This window comes from Danio rerio, chromosome 15 (genome assembly GCF_052040795.2).
Source record: "Danio rerio strain M-AB ecotype USA chromosome 15, GRCz13ab, whole genome shotgun sequence".
NCBI lineage: Eukaryota > Metazoa > Chordata > Actinopteri > Cypriniformes > Danionidae > Danio > Danio rerio.
Window position 1 is genome coordinate 51,224,576 of NC_141035.1, and position 20,425 is coordinate 51,245,000.

At 40.6% G+C, this 20,425-nt stretch overlaps 2 protein-coding genes across 3 annotated transcripts in view; one reads left to right on the forward strand and one right to left on the reverse strand.

Annotated features, from left to right (window-relative positions):
- Positions 1-5,890, reverse strand: part of arap1 (ArfGAP with RhoGAP domain, ankyrin repeat and PH domain 1) — a 135,825-nt gene extending 129,935 nt beyond the window's left edge. For both annotated transcript variants that reach the window (NM_001443052.1, NM_001443053.1), the window contains 1 exon segment: positions 5,562-5,890. The gene's annotated coding sequence lies outside the window, so the exon portion shown is untranslated.
- Positions 5,891-10,316: 4,426 nt separating this feature from the next.
- stard10 (StAR related lipid transfer domain containing 10) overlaps positions 10,317-20,425 on the forward strand; it is a 29,136-nt gene continuing 19,027 nt past the window's right edge. The window contains 1 exon segment of the mRNA NM_205646.3: positions 10,317-10,830. Within this exon segment, the coding sequence (NP_991209.2) occupies positions 10,663-10,830 (168 nt within the window). The 5' untranslated portion in view covers positions 10,317-10,662.

Below are 20,425 nucleotides of genomic sequence, written 5' to 3' on the forward strand. Positions count from 1 at the left end.
CTCATGCATATGAACTGGAAATGGAAAGCGGGTTTGTGCCTTTTCAAAAGTTTACAAAAAAAATAAAAAAAAACAAGTTGTTTTGAGTTTTTTTTTCAGTCTGTTAAACAGAAAAAATATCTGGATACTTTTAGCACTTTGGCCTCACAACAAGAAGGTTGCTGGTTTGAGTCCTGTCTGGGTCAGTTGGTGTTTCTGTGTGGAGTTTGCATGTTCTCCCCGTGTTGGTGTGGGTTTCCTCCAGGTGCTCCAGGCTCTTCCACAGTGCAAACACATGCGCTATAGGGGAACTGATCAACTACACTGGCCATAGTGTATGAGTGTGTGTGTGAATGTGTCTATGGGTGTTTCCCATTATTGGGTTGCAGGTGGAAGGGCATCTGCCATGCTTGATAAGTTGGTGGTTTATTCCATTGTGGCAAACTCCTGATGAATAAAGGAACTATAGCAAAGTAAAATGAAGGAATGAAATTATCAGTGTGGACAAGGCCGTAGTTAAGGCTTTATATAATTCTGCAAAGAGCCCCTATTATACATTATAAGGGTCATATTTTGGTTGTGGGGGTCTCCAACAACAGTTAAATATGCATGCAAGGTCAAAAAACACTTTTATGGTCTTATAATCTGCATTTATTTTACCTAATTATCCCAGTGACCCCCATATGAGTCCTTCAGCGATTCATTTGTTCCCAAACCCCTCCTTATCACAAACGCTGATTGGACCGATGACAGCCTGTTGCGATTGGTCGACAGCGTTCAGCACGAGACAGAGAGAAATGCCCAGCACGGCTTATCAACAATATTGAAGTAGTCACAGTGCATAGTGTTAGTGTGAGCATACCTGCCAACACTCCTGTTTTTCCCGGGAGTCTCCCGTACTCCGATCGCAGCGGCCGCCCGAGACACACTTCATAGTAGTTACTAACACCATAGAACACAGTACCCGGTTCTCAACAGTGTTATCAGGGCCGGCGCATCCATAGAGGCGACCTAGGCGGCCGGCTTTGGCAGAAAAATAGCGAGGGGGCGTCTACCAACCCCCCCCAGTCCTCACTTTCATCTGTAAACCAGATCTGTAAATCTGTAAACCGGTCACTTTCTTTTTCACTTTCAGGTTGATGGCAGCAGTTCACCTGGAGTGCCAGTACAGCTTGCTCCGGCCCTTAGTGTTATTCAGACACCTCACCCGAACCTAACCAGCCACCCCCCCAGTCTCCTGGGTTTTCAGGGACAGATGTTGGCAGGTATGTGTGTGCAGATAAACACCAGCATATTGCTCTGTTCTCAACCATGACACTCATCCAGTATTAATCCACACAGCGGCAAAAGCTGAACTATTCTGAACCTTGACCGCTGCACGCGTGTAGGAACAACTGACGGTGGCTAAAGCAACGACAAGCGGCAGAGAATCGTGAGCTCACAAGTGCATTTAAATCCGTAAACAAAGCAGCACGCGACACGTTTTCAACATGGCATTAGACACGATGTGAGAATATAAAATTTAACCTGATACACTACAAGCGGTTGCAAGTAAAAAACACAATTAAATAGATCATTTGCAAGCTAGAGAAAACAAGGAGGCGGACATTTTCATCTCACTTACTTACACTTGTGAAATGAAGGAAGAAACTGGTCCATGATCCACTGATACTGACATAGTCCCTTACATCAATTGTCTTTATTGATCCTTCCTTTAACAAATGGCCAACGAATCCCCCATTGTAAGTGTGTAGATTACAGAAGCACTCGAACAGCACAAGGCTGGGCTATAATGCTGAGGTATTTTTGCAAAAATAAACCTCCACCACTGACTCTTCAGTTTCATCTTTGGGTAGAGAAAATAACACTAACTTTCCCCTCACACTCCCAATAATATCCAGCAGAATATCCCACAGCGTCTTCATGACTTAATTCAACCCACGTCTGCTACAGTGTGCGTCTGGCCTCCTTCTCTTTCTGTGTTAGTGGGCGGGGCTGCAGGTTTCAACTTTCCCGGGTTTGTGCGCGCAACAATTGGGCTGGGTTTAAGGTTCATATCCACATCACGTCAGCACGGCTAAAGACTCGTTATGAAGACGATTCATTTAAAGCACCACGAGTCGACTCTTTTATAAATGAATCAATAGTATTAAACGCGCTGCACTTTCAGATTTAAGCCTTAGCTGGATATTATACAGCTGTGTTACACACTACATGAAGCTCGTTCTCAAAAACCCACAATAGGAGCTCTTTAAGCTGAATACTAGTATCTTGCAAAACAAGTAAAACAAAGTTATTATGAAGTAAGTTTAAAAAAAAAAAGTTATTATTAGTAATTAGTTTATTACTTTATTTGTATTTATAACTATTACATTCATAAATTTGATGGAAAATTGTTCTTAATATTTATAAAAGAGTTAAAAATTTCACAGAATGGATAACAATTTTACTGCAACGATGGGGACTTCTATTGTGACTTGTATTGCCCAGATTTACATCATGTGCTGCATTTGATAATAAGCTGATGTAGCCAATAAAAAGGTGAACTGCTCAGCATGCAAACACACACACACGCATGCAAACACACACACACACACACACACACACACACACACACACACTGGAGGTGTTGATTCACTGAGAGAAACACAGGCATACTGAGCTGCTTCAGTGTTTATAACAAACATCAGCCTGATTAACATTCCAGACACATCACAGGACCAGTTAACCCCTCGACACGCCAACACAAACCCCTTCAACACTGCACACACACACACACAGCTCTCCATTATGAGCATTGGAGGAACTGAAATCACCTTCTGCATGTAGAGCTCCACTAGTCAGTGTGTGTGTGTCTCTTTAAGATCTCAATTAGTTTCCCCACAACGCCTGTGAAATATTGTGGCTCAGACCACATCCATACACACACACACACACACACACACACACACACACACACACACACACACACACACTGTTCCTTTCTGTCTCAAACACACTCCCATGTTTCACTACACTCTACAAGTCAATCTTAACATACACACCTACTACTGCTGTCTGTGTTTTTCAACTCAACAAGTGCATCTCTCTGCACAAACACACACAAACACACATTCTGTGCATTTACAAGAAAACAAGACAAACATTCCAACAACTGAGCAACCAGAGAATGAGAGAAAAACACAGAGAGACAGACAGAAAAACAAAAACACAGACAGAAATACCAAAACATGGAGAGAAAGACAGAAGATATGGTGAGACAGGCAGAAAAACAAAAACAGAGAAAATAGAAAGACAAAAATAGAGACAGAAAGAAAAAAGGAGTGAGCAGAAAAACAGAGACAGACATGGGAAATGGGAAAAACTGTGACAGAAAGACAGAAATGAAGAGACGGGTGTAGAAAGACAGGCAGAAACAACGTATAATTCAGATAAAATTAATTTAATATTCACACATTCAGACTTTCTCATTAATAATACAGCTTCAAAAAAGTATGCTTTGCAAGTTTTAAATAGGGAAATCATATTAGTAGCCTATGACTATCAAAGTACGTCACTCTTTACAGTCAATTAAATAGTGCTAATGTTATTCTGAAGTCATTCTTCCATACTATTTCAGACGCAATATTGAAAGTACCATGGTAAACAATATAGGAAGCGTGTCACAAGTTGTCACTGAACGAATGTGCGAATATAAAACCAGCTTTACCTTAATTAACCTATACAATGGACAGAATATACACAGATAACCTCATACAGGAGTGTGTGGGATTTAATAAACGCATATATTGGTGTATAATGTATTCAATAATACCCGAGTCTGATGAAACTGAGGTGAAGTTGGCTTCACATTCAGACTTTCTCATTAATAATACAGCTTCAAAAAAGTATTTTTGCAAGATTTAAATAGGGAAATCATATTAGTAGCCGATGACTATCAAAGTATGACACTCTACAGTCAATTAAATAGTGCTAATGTTATTCTGAAGTATTTTTTTCATGCTATTTCAGACACAATATCCAAAGTACCATGGTAAACAATATAGGGAGCGCGTTGCTGAACAAATTTGCTAATATAAAACCAATTTTACCTCAATTAACGAATATACTGGACAGAATATCAGATATCCTTATATAGGAGTGTGTGGGATTTATTAAATGCATATATTGGTGTATAATATATTCAACAATACTTGAGTCTGATGAAACTGAGGTGAAGTTGGCTTCATATTCACACATTCAGACTTTCTCATTAATAATACAGCTTCAAAAAAGTATTTTTGCAAGTTTTAAATAGGGAAATCATATTAGTAGCCTATGACTATCAAAGTACGTCACTCTTTACAGTCAATTAAATAGTGCTAATGTTATTCTGAAGTCATTTTTATGCTATTTCAGACCAAATATCCAAAGTACCATGGTAAACAATATAGGGAGCGCGTTGCTGAACAAATTTGCTAATATAAAACCAATTTTACCTCAATTAACGAATATACTGGACAGAATATCAGATAACCTCATACAGGAGTGTGTGGGATTTAAAAATATATTGGTGTATAATATATTCAACAATACTTGAGTCTAATGAAACACAACAGTGTGTGTGTGTGCGTGTGTGTGTGTGTTAAGATTCCCACTTGTTGAGTCTACTGAAACACAGAAGTGTGTTTGAGACTGACAGCAGCAGTGTGTGTGTGTGTGTGTATGTGTGTGTTTATTTGAGGTGAGGTTGCTTTTATATTCACACATTCAGACTTTCTCCTTAATAAAATAGTTTCATTAAAGTATTCTTTGCAAACACTGAATAGGAGAATCATATTATCAGCCTATGACTATCAAAGTACGATACACAATTTACAGTCAATTAAATAGTGCTAATGTTATTCTGAAGTCATCTTTCCATGCTATTTCAGACACAATATCCAAAGTACCATGTTAAATAACATGGGGAGAGTGTCGCTAAACAAATGTGCTAATATAAAACCAGCTTTACCTTATTTAATGAATATAATGGACAGAATATACACAGATAACCTCATATAGGAGTGTGTGGGATTTAATAAATGCTTATATTGGTGTTTAATATATTCAACAATACTTGATTCTAAATATTTGTGTGTGTGTGTGTGTGTGTGTGTGTGTGTGTGTGTGTGTTTTCAGATTCACTTGTCGAGTGAAACAGGAGTGTGTTTGAGACAGACAGCAAGAGTGTGTGTTCAGTGTTTGTGTGTATATATAACTTACAAATATAACCAACAATTAACAGCAAAATAAAAACAGAAAAGGTTAAACATGAAAACAGACCAGAGATAGATGAAAGGAAAGGAGGAGCGAAAGAAAAACAAACAAACAAACATAAAAACAGAGACATAAACTGAAAATAAATGACGGAAACACCTTTTCAGATGATCGGAGAGACGGAACATTGATTTAAAATCACCAAATACGAACATTTTTAAACCATAAGTGATTGATTGATATTCAATACAATGTCCCTGAATTCGCGTCTCATCAAAATTCACCTCAGAAATGCGCCGATATTCAGACCTGGAGACTGTTTTTAATATCTGACAGATATTTACCTGTTTTCCTGGACTTTTGAAGAATATCTCGTCGAGAGTTGGTCGAGTTTATCGGGTAAAACCACCGGTGTTTATTACTCCGTCTTCTGACTGAAGCGTCGAGCGCGCGCAGGAGTTGCAGAAACTCGTGAAGAAACAAACACTCGGTCCGCTGAATACTGATGAAACACACACTTCCAGGAGCTTCCACTTCAGTTCTCGCTGTGTTTTCTGCAGCTTTTCTTCGTCAGGCTTTCAGTAAATCCGCTCAAACACTGAAAGAAGAGCCGCAAAAAACTTCCGCAGGCGCGTCACATTACCGTGAACGCGACGCGACAAATACCGCTAATGCCGGTTGCTAAGACACGCAGCGGTCACGTTCTTGCGGGGGCTGAGCTGAGGGCTGAAACTCCCATGACTTTTAGTCTCTTTTGGGATATACCTAAATCATTCAACAATATGTATAGAACATACGTGGGTTCATTTCTGGTATACATTCTCTTTAGGAAACTATTTTAAAATACTATTATGATAATATTTATCAAATCATGTCATCTGCGTAGTCTCTCTGTGATTGGTCAAATTTGGGGAGCGCTGAGAAAAGTAACATATTTGTTGTGATGCTAGCGATGGCGCTGACAAAAAATAAGTCAAGTAAATAAAAACTGTTTTAATTATTATTATTTTAAATCATATGTTTATACTTACATCTTTATTTAGTCATTAATGGATATTTTTACAGAGTACCTGAATTGATTTATTTAGTAGTTTTATATAGCGGCACATCAAAGCTATGGCCGGCAGGTGGCGCTACAAGTCTATTAGTGAATACTTGGTGTGTTCAGAGTGTACAAACTGCATGTTGAACAGTAAATATATACTGTAAGCAATATCTGTTAATGAACAGTTTCCGTATTTTGTGATTCACAAGTGTTTTCTGTTTATTTATGGTTGTGAATTGCATTATGGGATGTTGATCTAATCTAATATACAACACCAACCCAGACAGTATAGCACTGCAAACTATTACAAATGGCAATTAAAGTCCCTTTTGACGACTTTTCAAGGATATATGTTGTTGGAACAAAGATCAAGATCCCATAATTACATTCAGAAGCAAAAATAAACCACTTTAATGCATGAATCACAATTAAGTTACTAGTTTATAGATATTTTACAGTGTGCTGGAATAATTCAGCATTTGTTTTGAACAGTATTATGCTGCACTGCCGCCTTTACTTCAGTGCATTTCAAAAACATCAAAAGCAAAGCATTTTAATCATTATGCATCACATTTATCTTTATTTCTGATTCATTTGTCAACTCGGTCAAGCTAAATACATTACATTACCGCACATTATGGGACGGTGCACTGATTTTATGATGACACACATCCAGGTGTTCCCTTCATAGTGTACACACTGTGAAAACAAGACTGTTCAAGTGTTCAAGACTTTTATTGAATCCATGCTCTAACTATTCTCTTACTCTTAAAACAAGCAAAATATTCTCCAATGGGGTAAATATATTAATCTAAACACATGTTTATTTTGCGTACTCCATTAGCAGATTGTTTTAGCTTGTTTTAAGGTAAAACTCACTTAATTTTGACTTGAAAATTGGAGACAATATTAAAATATACAACTTTTAAAATGGGCGGGCATGGTGGCTCAGTGGTCAGCACTGTGGTCTCAAAGCAAGAAGGTCGCTGGTTTGAGTCCCAGCTGGGTCAGTTGGTGTTTCTGTGTGGAGTTTGCATGTTCTCCCCGTGTTGGTGTGGGTTTCCTCCGGGTGCTCCGGTTTCCCCCACAGTCCAAACACATGCGCTATAGGGGAACTGATCAACTACACTGGCCTTTGTGCATGTGGGTATTTCCATGTATTGGGTTGCAGCTGAGAGGGCATCTGCTGTCTAAAATATATTTGGCGATTCATTCTGCTGTGGTGACCCTGGATGAATAAAGAGACTAAGCTGAATGAAATTGAATGAATGTGTTGTTTTCAGAAATAATGAGTCAAAAGTGAGTTTTATTTTTCTAAAAACAAGCGGAATAATCTGCCAGTGGTGTAAATAAAATAATCTAATAAACATATTTATTTTGCGTACTCCATTGGCGGATTATTTCAGCTTGATTTAAGGAGAAATCTCATTTAATTTTGACTTGAAAATAAGACGATATTACAATATTAACGTGTAAAAAATTCATGATTTAAGAATTTTTAGATATTTTTACCAGAAACAAGACACAAAATTTTAAATAAGAAAATATTTTGGCAGTTTTAAATTGTAATGAAAGTAAAAAAAATCAATACATATTCATTCATTCACACTCATACACTACAGACCATTTAGTCTACCCAGTTCCCCTATAGCGCATGTGTTTGGACTGTGGGGGAAACCGGAGCACCCAGAGGAAACCCACGCCAACACAGGGAGAACATGCAAACTCCACACAGAAACACCAACTGACCCAGCCGAGACTCCAACTAACGAACTTCTTACGGTGAGGCGAGGCCACAGTGCTATAACCACTGAGCCACTGCCTGAACTACATAATCTGAATTCAGTGTTACTTCTGAATGGCCTTTATTGGAGAGAAGAGTGTTTTTTGGTTTGTTTGTTTGTTTGTCTGTCTGTCTGTCTGTCTGTCTGTCTGTCTGTCTGTCTGTCTGTCTGTTTGTTTGTTTGTCTGTCTGTTTGTCTGTTTGTTTGTTTGTTTGTTTGTTTGTTTGTTTGTTTGTTTGTCTTTGTTTTTTTTGTTTGTTTGTTTGTTTGTTTGTCTGTTTGTTTGTTTGTTTGTTTGTTTGTTTGTTTGTTTGTCTTTGTTTGTTTGTTTGATTGTCTGTTTGTTTGTTTGTTTGTCTTTGTTTGTCTGTTTGTTTGTTTGTCTTTGTTTGTTTGTTTGTTTGTTTGTCTGTCTGTCTGTCTGTCTGTCTGTCTGTCTGTCTGTCTGTCTGTCTGTCTGTCTGTCTGTTTGTTTGTTTGTTTGTTTGTTTGTTTGTTTGTTTGTTTTGTTTGTTTGTTCTTGATCTCTGATGTTAATTTTGTGGACGGTTGAGAGAAGCAGAAGTTGTCAGATGATGGTCAGATAAGAGTAACTCATTGTGTGTGTGGAATCAACACGTGTTTGGCATCAGATATAGAGTTTCTGAAACTCTTTGCAGTCTTTTCTCAGGTGACTGTGGTTTAATGAGAAAAAATAAACCCTTAACCTTCTAACCACAGACTTCCTGTGGTGTGTGTCGCGAGTTTTCTGCTTCATGACTGTCTTCAGAGTTAAAACACACACTAAGGCACAGAGAGAGCTGATCCAGATTTGAGTTTAGTGGCAGTAAATCGAATATATATATATATATATACATATATTCGATATTTCATGTACTGTATATCATTATCAATATTATTATTATTATTATGCAGGTAATTCATACATTCATTCATTTTCAACTTCTTTACCGGAGCCGGGTCGGAGGAGAGGACCCCAGACTTCCCTCTCCCCAGACACTTCCTCCAGCTCCTCCGGGGGGACCCTGAGGTGTTCCACACAGTCCCTCCGGGGGGATCACTTGGAGGTGCTGATTATCATCCCAGCCATGTCACACTCTGCAATGAACCGTCCCAGTGCATGCTGAAGGTCCATGTTCATCTACGAATAACAGAGATGAAATCCTGTGGTCCCCGAACCGGACCCTGTCCAGCCCAAGGCTGCGCTTTAAAATCCTGTCTATAAAAATTATGAACAGAACCAGTAAAAAAGGGCCGCCCTGCCGGAGTCCAACATGCACTGGAAACAAGTCTGACTTATTGCTGGCAATGCGAACCAGACTTCTATTCCTACTCCTATGAGGATAATAATAATAATAATAATAATAATAATAATAATGCATAAAAATAATACAAATGTATAAAAAGAATAAAAAATTGGTATTATTATTATTATTGCTAATGTTGAACAACTTATTATTATTTCATAATTATGATATAATAATAATAAAAATGTAAACAATAACCATCATTATTGTTTATTATTATTATTATTATTATTATACTTTTATTAAAATGTATGAGAATAATAATAATAACAATTTAAATATTGTTATATTAAATATTTTATATTATTATTATTATTATTGTTATTATTATTTTATTTATTATTATTGTTGTTATTATTATTATTATTATTATTATTATTATTATTATTATTATTATTATTATTACTATCATCATCATCATTATTATTATTATCATCATTATTATTATAGCTAATATTGAACAACTTAAAGAAGTCCCTACTGGAACTTTTAGACTTGATATCGATGTATTATTATTATTATTATTATTATTATTATTATTATTATTATTATTATTATTATTATTATTATTATGATACTACTACTACTACTACTACTAAAAATAATAATAATAATAATAATAAATAATAATCATTATTAATATTGTTTTCTATAATTACTACTTTACTTTTTATTATTAATCATAATGAGTTTCAGAAACAATAAGCATTATTAGGGACTTAAAGAAGTTCCTACTGGAACTATTAGACTTGATGTAGATTTATTATTATTTTAATGTCAAATTAAAAACAAAATTGCATTCAATTAGACAAAAAATAGAGATTATGATAGGAAGCTGGAACACGTCAGCGCTGTGCGCGTGCATGAAAGTGGGCGGAGCTCAGCTGTCAGTCATACCCTGTATGTGCGCGCACCCAAACACACACACACACACACACACACACACACACACACACACACAGTGGGATGTAACAGCTGCTCGTGCTGCATCACTCCGGGAAACACGTACGCGTTTATCACTTCCCACACACACTCATATATGAGGATATTTACACACAGTCGCGCGCGTTTAGCAGGATATTTAAACTCACGCGCGCGACACACGCCTGCGGGAAACGCGCATTTCAGCATATGTTTGCAGACCAGACGGAGAAACCGCCCGTGCGCTCCTCCACCTCACAGAGAGACACAGGCAAACCGCAGGAAAAGTCAACTTTAAAGCAAACTCTCAGCTTTCATCCACACCGGGGTCCGCTTTGATCTGCGTCGCCGCGGCTCCGGGAGCGGGAACCGCAGGAGGAGGATGATGATGATGAAAACCGGGGATGAAGAGGTTCTGATCCCGGACGACCGAGCATTCAGCCGGTTCAAACACGAGTGTGAGGCGGAGGCGGGCTGGACTGTCACACACAACAAGAGCAACATCTGCGTGTGGATCCAGCTGCTGGAGGAGGACAAGAGTTTACACAAGATCAAGGTGAGCGCTGATGAACGCCTGTGAGCATCACATGTCGGCTCTGCGCGTCTGCGAGCTTCAGCTCAGGGGGATATGCTTATTATGAGGCCTTGCACTTGTCATATATTGGATAAAAGCCATTATGCTCGTGAACTATATACCACAGGGCTGTTGAATGCTGGATTCTGATTGGCTGATAGACACTCTGAGGTGTGCTGTTATGATCGGATAAGGAGTTTGAGGACATTCACTTGACATATGGCTAAAGTACAACACTTGAATAGTGTTGTTAGATGTGGGAACTGTAGTTTAAGTGGAATTATTGGAGAATAATGCACACATGAGCAACTTAAGCAACTCAGGTGTGCATTATTTCCTAATAATTCAACAGATCATCATCGGTTATTCTTTACTAATTCTATTGGTGTGTTGAATGCTGGACTCTGATTGGCTGATGGACCCTCTGAGGTGTGCTGTTGTTTTCAGATAAGGAGTTTGAGGACGCCAGCTTGACGTATGTCTGAAATTCAACATCTGAACAGTGTCTTTAGCTGTGGGAACTGTAGTATAAGTGGAATAGGGCAATTGGGAACTGTGGAATTATTAGAGAATAACGCACACCTAAGGGTATATCGGCTGCTCCACCTCACCAGTTCAGGTGTGCATTATTTTAAATTGGGAACTGTGGAATTATTAGAGATTAATGCACACCTGAGCCTCTGTGAGCCGCTTTCCTAATAATTCAACGGATCATCATCAGTTATTCTTTATTAATTCTACTGGTGTGTTGAATGCTGGATTCCGATTGGCTGATGGACCCTCTGAGGTGTGCTGTTATTTTCAGATAAGGAGTTTGAGAGCAAAACTTGACATCTCTCTGATGTACAATGTTTGAACCGTGTCTTTAGCTGTGGGAAATAAGTGGAATAATGCATTCTGAGCCGTTGAATTATTAGAAAATAATGCAGGTGTATCAGCCACAGGTGTGCATTATTTTCTAATAATTCTACAGCCCATTCTCAGTTATTTAGCCGCCGTCACACTGCAGTTTTCTTCACATAGACTTCCATTCATACACAAGCGAATGCGACAGAGGAAACGCAAGCTCGTGCAAACATTTTAGTCAACTCTGACCTGCCCAATCGCATCACATGGCCACGTGAGACCAATCAAAGATCAAAACATGACACCTCTGTACAGGAATTTAAAATACAGAGCCATCGCTCGCTTTGTTTAATCATTTTGTTTAATCCCGCCCTTTTTCACTGCGCCGTACAACAGAATTTCACATGCACAAACTTTAATGTGACCACGCATTATTCCTTGCTTATTCTCGATTCTGATTGGCTGATGGACCCTCTGAGGTGTGCTGTTGTATTCAGATTAGGAGTTTGAGGACGCGAGTCTGACGTATGTCTGAAATACAGCATCTGAACAGTGTCTTTAACTGTGGAGACTGTAGTATGTGGAACAGTGCAATTGGGAACAGTGGAATTATTAGAGAATAAGAGGTGTATCGGCCACTCTGTGCATTATTTTCAAATGGGAACTGTGGAGTTCTTATGCTGCGTTCACACCAGATGCGGAAGAAGCATCAAGCTTGAGTGATTTACATGTTAAGTCAATGCAAAGGCGTGAATAGTCATCCTGCGACGCAATACGTGCGAATGACGCGTTACGCGTGAATGTTGCAGCACGAATTGAGCATTTTTCGTGTTTGATCACGCGAATCACTGGATCTGATCTTCAGCGGACATTCGTGCCGCGGTGAAGCGGATTTTGTCGCCAGAATGAAGTGGATTTTTGACGCGCGAGTGAAGCAGATTTTTAATGCGCGAGTGAAGCGGATTTTGTCGCCAGAATGAAGTGGATTTTTGACGCACGACTGAAGCGGATTTTTGACGCGCGACTGAAGCGGATTTTGACGCGGGAATGAAGCGGATTTTTGACGCGGGAGTGAAGCGGATTTTTGACGCGCGAGTGAAGCAGATTTTTGATGCGCGAGTGAAGCGGATTTTTGACGTGGGAGTGAAGCGGATTTTGTCGCCAGAATGAAGTCGATTTTTGACGCTCGACTGAAGCGGATTTTTGACGCGCGACTGAAGCAGATTTTGACGCGGGAATGAAGCGGATTTTTGATGTGGGAGTGAAGCGGATTTTGACGCGCGAGTGAAGCAGATTTTTGATGCGCGAGTGAATCGGATTTTTGACGCGCGAGTGAATCGGATTTTTGACGCGCGAGTGAATCGGATTTTTGACGCGCGAGTGAATCGGATTTTTGACGCGCGAGTGAATCGGATTTTTGACGCGGGAGTGAAGTGGATTTTGTCGCCAGAATGAAGTGGATTTTTGACGCGCGACTGAAGCGGATTTTTGACGCGGGAGTGAAGCGGAGTTTTGACGCGGGAGTGAAGCGGATTTTTGATGCGCGACTGAAGCGGATTTTGACACTGGAGTGAAGCAGATTTTTGACGCGCGAGTGAAGCGGATTTTTGACGCGCGAGTGAAGCGGATTTTTGACGCGGGAGTGAAGCGGATTTTTGACTTGTGACTGATGCGGATTTTGACGCGGGAGTGAAGCGGATTTTGACGCGCTAGTGAAGCGGATTTTTGACGCGCTAGTGAAGCGGATTTTTGACGCGCTAGTGAAGCGGATTTTTTACGCGCGACAAGCGGATTTTGACGCTAGAGTGAAGCGGATTTTTGACGCTAGAGTGAAGCGGATTTTTGACGCGCGAGTGAAGCGAATTTTTGACGCGGGAGTGAAGCGGATTTTGACGCGGGAGTGAATCGGATTTTTGACTCGTGACTGAAGCGGATTTTGACGCGGGAGTGAAGCGGATTTTGACGCGCGAGTGAAGCGAATTTTTGACGCGAGAGTGAAGCGAATTTTTGACGCGCGATTGAAGCGAATTTTTGACGCGCGAGTGAAGCAAATTTTTGACGCGGGAGTGAAGCGGATTTTGACGCGGGAGTGAATCGGATTTTTGACTCGTGACTGAAGCAGATTTTGACGCGGGAGTGAAGCAGATTTTTGATGTGGGAGTGAAGCGGATTTTGACGCGCGAGTGAAGCGGATTTTTGATGCGCGAGTGAATCGGATTTTTGACGCGCGAGTGAATCGGATTTTTGACGCGCGAGTGAATCGGATTTTTGACGCGCGAGTGAATCGGATTTTTGACGCGGGAGTGAAGTGGATTTTGTCGCCAGAATGAAGTGGATTTTTGACGCGCGACTGAAGCGGATTTTTGACGCGGGAGTGAAGCGGAGTTTTGACGCGGGAGTGAAGCGGAGTTTTGACGCGGGAGTGAAGCGGATTTTTGATGCGCGACTGAAGCGGATTTTGACACTGGAGTGAAGCAGATTTTTGACGCGCGAGTGAAGCGGATTTTTGACGCGCGAGTGAAGCGGATTTTTGACGCGGGAGTGAAGCGGATTTTTGACTTGTGACTGATGCGGATTTTGACGCGGGAGTGAAGCGGATTTTGACGCGCTAGTGAAGCGGATTTTTGACGCGCTAGTGAAGCGGATTTTTGACGCGCTAGTGAAGCGGATTTTTTACGCGCGACAAGCGGATTTTGACGCTAGAGTGAAGCGGATTTTTGACGCTAGAGTGAAGCGGATTTTTGACGCGCGAGTGAAGCGAATTTTTGACGCGGAAGTGAAGCGGATTTTGACGCGGGAGTGAATCGGATTTTTGACTCGTGACTGAAGCGGATTTTGACGCGGGAGTGAAGCGGATTTTGACGCGCGAGTGAAGCGAATTTTTGACGCGAGAGTGAAGCGAATTTTTGACGCGCGATTGAAGCGAATTTTTGACGCGCGAGTGAAGCAAATTTTTGACGCGGGAGTGAAGCGGATTTTGACGCGGGAGTGAATCGGATTTTTGACTCGTGACTGAAGCAGATTTTGACGCGGGAGTGAAGCAGATTTTGACGCGGGAGTGAAGCGGATTTTTGACGCGGGAGTGAATCGGATTTTGACGCGCTAGTGAATCGGATTTTGACGCGCATGAGCTTGCGTTTCCAGTCTGGTGCATTCACATGCACATGAATGGAAGTCTATGAGGAGAAAAGTGCAGTGTGACCGCAGCTTTATTCTACTGGTATGTTGAATGCTGGATTCTGATAGGCTGATGGATACTCTGAGGTGTGCCGTTAATTTCAGATAAGGAGTTTGAGGACATTCAATTGACATATGGCTGAAGTACAACACCTGAACACTGTCTTTAGCTTTGGGAACTGTAGTTTTGTTGGAATAATGCATTCTGAGCCGTTGAATTATTACAGATTAATGCACACCTCAAATTCACAACATCACTACCTGCATTGTTTTCTAATAACCCAACAGCTGGTAATTCACAAGTATTTAAAAGTTGAATATTAGTATACTGCATGTCATTAATGAGCAATCCGAACCCTGACGTGAGGCAATAGTGTGAATCATAGGTGGGAGTAAGTCACACATGTGCAAGTCACAAGCAAGTCTCGAGTCATAACCTTCAAGTCTCAAGCCAGTCAAGTCAATTTTTGTCAGGCTCAAGTCAAGTCAAGTCAAGTCACTGCTTATCTCAAGTCTAGTCAAGTCATACAGTAGCTTGGTCTAGCAAGTGACTTTCAAGTCAATCAAATTTGTGTCGATTTTTCAACTTTTGCAATTGATATTTACATATATAACTTTCGGTGTTAGATGTAATACATAATGTACAACAAACAGGTATTAATTTAACAAAGACAAGTTATTTCGAGGCATTTACCTCAAGTCCAAGTCAAGTCTCAAGTCAAGTCGAGTCTTTTGTGGATATTTGTCAAGCATTTGTCAAGTCTCAAGTCCTAAATTTTGCAACTTAAGTCTGACTTGAGTCAAGTCATGTGACTCGAGTGCCCCATCTCTGGTATGAACTGTTATGTTATGAAATGAAAGTTTATTGAGCCATTTGCATTTAAGATTTGTATCTTCAAGTGGTGCTTCAGGCTTTTGAGTGGCTCTAAATGCAAATGTTTACACAGAAACCAGTAAAGACAACCTGATGTTTGTCAAGTAAATAAATGAGAACTTGATTATAATTATGCTTACTACTGAGGAACAGAGGAAGTAAAGGTTCTGGAAATTAAAACGCTAATGGTTATATTTGATATAGTCTATGTGTGTGTGCATGTGCAATCAACTTAACATGCATTTATACATATTAAAGAGTTTTTACTTCAATCAGTCAGATGACAGAAGACAAAGTATGTGTGTTACAAGTTTTACAGCAAACTTTGGATCATTAGATTTAGATATATATAGTCTGTGTATGACTAAAATAAAATATATAGCATATAGATATATTTGTTTCCTGATCATAAAGCAGCTTTGATACAATCTACATTGCATAAAGCGCAGTTGAAATAAAGGTGAGTTGACTTAAATCATCTGACGTGCTGGTTAATGATATAAGTGAGCGTGTGTGTGTTTAACGGGCACATCCGGGTGTGTGACGGGCGGGCAGGTTTATACAGCAGGTGTTGACGCACATGACTGTGTGTGTTTGAACTGCAACACAAACACAGCCGGATGTGCCTGTGTGTGTGTCTGTGTGTGTGTGTCTCTGTGTGTGTGTGTGTGTGTGTGTTTGTTCAGACCAGTGGGAAAACTGCTGAAGTTGAACAGAGTTTGCCATCAGTACTGGATGTGCTGAGAACATTATACTGGGAGATTATTTGTGAAACACAAAATGTTAATTGCAAATATTTAAGAAGTAGGCTGTTGTTTTTATCCATGACATTACTCTTTGTTTTCCAAATAGTGAAGCGCTTATTTATTATTATTATTTTTATCAACTCTGAACACTGGACTGACAGTTTCAGCCTACTAGGACTTCAATGTTCAGTGCAAGAGAAATGAACATAAATTAAATTGAATTTTTTATTATTATTATTATTCAGATGACCAAATTCTGCGGAAAATTGAATGTATTATACCGCTTTGTTAATTGCTGTTAAACTCCAGAGCCATCTACTGTTAGACACTAGGCTAGAGCGCTGTTTGTCATTAAAAACTAACCTAGAATGCCATCTACTGTTAAAAGCTAGCCTAGAGCGCCATCTGCCACTAAATACTAGCCAAAAGCTGTTAAACACTAGCCTAGAGTGCCATCTGCTGTTAAAAGCTAGACTAGAGCGCTGTCTACTATTAAACACCAGCCTAGAGCTATTAAACACTAGCCTAGAGCGCTGTCTGCTGTTAAACAGTAACTTAGGACGCCATCTGCTGTTAAACACTAACTTAGAGCGCTGTCTGCTGTTAAACACTAGCCTAGAGCTTTTAAAAACTAACCTAGAGCGCCGTCTACTGTTAAACACTAGCCTAGAGCGCCATCTGCTGTTAAAACTAACCTAGAGCGCCATGTGCTGTTAAACACTAGCCTAGAGCTTTTAAAAACTAACCTAGAGCGCCGTCTGCTGTTAAACACTAACCTAGACCACCATGTGCTGTTAAAACTAACCTAGAGCTTTTAAAAACTAACCTAGAGCGCTGTCTGCTGTTAAACACTAACCTAGAGCGCCATGTGCTGTTAAACACTAGCCTACAGCTTTTAAAAACTAACCTAGAGCGCCATCTGCTGTTAAACACTAACCTAGAGCGCCATGTGCTGTTAAACACTAGCCTAGAGCGCCATGTGCTGTTAAACACTAGCCTAGAGCGCCATCTGCTGTTAAACACTAGCCTAGAATGCCATCTGCTGTTAAACACTAGCCTAGAGCGCCATCTGCATTTAAACACTAGCCTAGAGTGCCATCTGCTGTTAAACACTAGCCTAGAGAATCATCAGCTGTCAAACAGTAGCCTAGAACTTTTTAACACTAGCCTAGAGTGTCGTCTACTATTAAACACTAGCCTAGAGCGCCGTCTGCCATTAAACATTAGCCTGTAGTGCCTTCTCCCGTTAACTAGCCTCTACTGTTAACCACTAAACCAGCACAATTCTGTTTAAAAGTGTACAATCTATGTAAGTTTTAACACATTCCTAAATTAAAAATGGCAAACGTGTGCAGATCACGACACCATCGGACCTGCTAATCCAGCACAAATGATTTTTTTTAAGTCACTGAAATGCATCCTCAATGTAAACTATATAATTAAATACAAAATGAGGTGAATGACTACACAAAGCTCATGCTTTTTTGGACTACAGGCCTGTAGCGGTGTGAGTTCAGACAGTGTGTTTTATTGGCACAACATTTTCCGGCTTGTGTTATTAAGTCTGCGCCTGGTAAATGATCTTTTGTGTCTCTGTTTGCTCAAGGAAACTCAGCGGAGAGTTTCAGAAGGCTGAGTAATGTTTATAAAGCTCACACAAGAGTATAAAGTTCAGAAGCTGCCCATCCAGGTGTTCCCTTCTCACACACCTGAGAGCCGAACACACGGTCACCTGAGCTTCAGTTCCTCCTCCTGTCACAGAATCACGGAACGGGAAGAAACGCAGTACAAAAGAAGTGAGAAACAGAAGTGCACCACCTGACCGAGGAAATCAGGCTGAGTGATGGAAGCTGTTTGCAGAGGAGCCAAACCCACAGGATTTATAGATCCTGTTTCACAGAGACGAGCAGGAGAACACCGAATTATTGACCACACTTCAGACGCTAGATTTGTGTGTCTCCAAGGATAAATTACACTGGTGGAGCAGATGTGTGTGTGTGTGTGTGTGTTCTCCACAAAAAGCACAAAATATCTCGTATGCATCTACTATGCAGAAATCACTCTCATAAGGGGTTGTATGGTGACAGGGTGTGAAAATCTCCAGCCTCTAATGGTCAACATGAATTAACTGTGTTTGTTCTCATCAGACTTGATGCAGAAACACTGTAATTGACATTCTCCCTTTGTACGTGTCATCAGAGGGGTAAAGCCCCGCCCACTAGTGCCCGTCTCTCTATCTCATTAGCATAAACAGCAGCCCTGAGTGAGAAGCAGCCGTCTGTCCATTAGCCATTAGAGTGTTTGAGCTGCTGAAGATGATGTCAGCATAGACTAAGAGGATTATAGATGTGGAGTTTAAGATGAAGCACAATTAAACAGCGATAGGAGCATTTTCTAAACGAGTAAAAATATTGTCTCGTTTTCAGAAATAATAAGTCAAAATTAAGAGTTTTTCTTTAAAACAAGCCTAGAGCCCGTCTGCTTTTAACCACTAGCCTAGAGCTGTTTAAATCTAGCCTAGAGCGCCGTCTGCTGTTAAGCACTAGCCTAGAGCTGTTTAAAACTAGCCTAGAGCACCGTCTGCTGTTAAGCACTAGCCTAGAGCTCTGTCTGCTGTTTAAAACTAGCCTAGAGCGTCGTCTGCTGTTAAACACTAGCCTAGAGCTGTTTAAAACTAGCCTAAAGCGCCGTCTGCTGTTAAACACTACCCTAGAGCGCCGTCTGCTGTTAAACACTAGCCTAGAGTTGTTTAAAACTGTCCCTAGAGCGCCGTCTGCTGTTAAACACAAGCCTAGAGCACCGTCTGCTGTTAAACACTAGCCTAGAGCACCGTCTGCTGTTAAACACTAGCCTAGAGCTGTCTAAAACTGTCCCTAGAGCGCCGTCTGCTGTTAAACTCTAGCCTAGAGCACCGTCTGCTGTTAAACACTAGCCTAGAGCTGTTTAAAACTGTCCCTAGAGCGCCGTCTGCTGTTAAGCTCTAGCCTAGAGCACATGTCTGCTGTTTAAAACTAGCCTAGAGCGTCGTCTGCTTTTAAACACTAGCCTAGAGCTGTTTAAAACTATCCCTAGAGCGCCGTCTGCTGTTAAACATTAACCTAGAGCGCCGTCTGCTGTTTAAAACTAGCCTAGAGCGTCATCTGCTGTTTAACACTAGCCTAGAGCTGTTTAAAACTATCCCTAGAGCACTGTTTGCTGTTAAGCACTAACCTAGAGCGCCGTCTGCTGTTTAAAACTAGCCTACAGCGTCATCTGCTGTTAAACACTAGCCTAGAGCTGTTTAAAATTAGCCTAGAGCGCCATCTGCAGTTAAACACTAGCCTAGAGCGCCGTCTGCTGTTAAGCACTAGCCTAGAGCGCTGTCTGCTGTTTAAAACTAGCCTAGAGCGTCGTCTGCTTTTAACCACTAGCCTAGAGCTGTTTAAATTTAGCATAGAGCACCGTCTGCTGTTAAGCAATAGCCTAGAGCTGTTTAAAACTAGCCTAGAGTGCCATCTGCTGTTAAGCACTAGCCTAGAGCTCTGTCTGCTGTTTAAAACTAGCCTAGAGCTGTTTAAAACTGTCCCTAGAGCGCCGTCTGCTGTTAAACTCTAGCCCAGAGCACATGTCTGCTGTTTAAAACTAGCCTAGAGCGCCGTCTGCTGTTAAACTCTAGCCTGTGGTGTGGGTCGGGTGCAGACATAGTATATATCACCCACAGTTATATGTGCGGGTGGGAGGCGGGTGTATGATTAGTATGAAACCGCATCTCTACTTCACACACAGTCTTAAGGCTCCTACACACCGGGACGCTTTTCGTTTGCGTTTATCGTCAGCGTTTTACGAGATGTTTTTCCGCATTCTAACCCAATCGATTTAAACTTGCGTCAAGCAGAAGAGTATGCAAAATCACTCCTTGACGTTAGATGGCGCTACACAACTTTAAGCTTCTGAC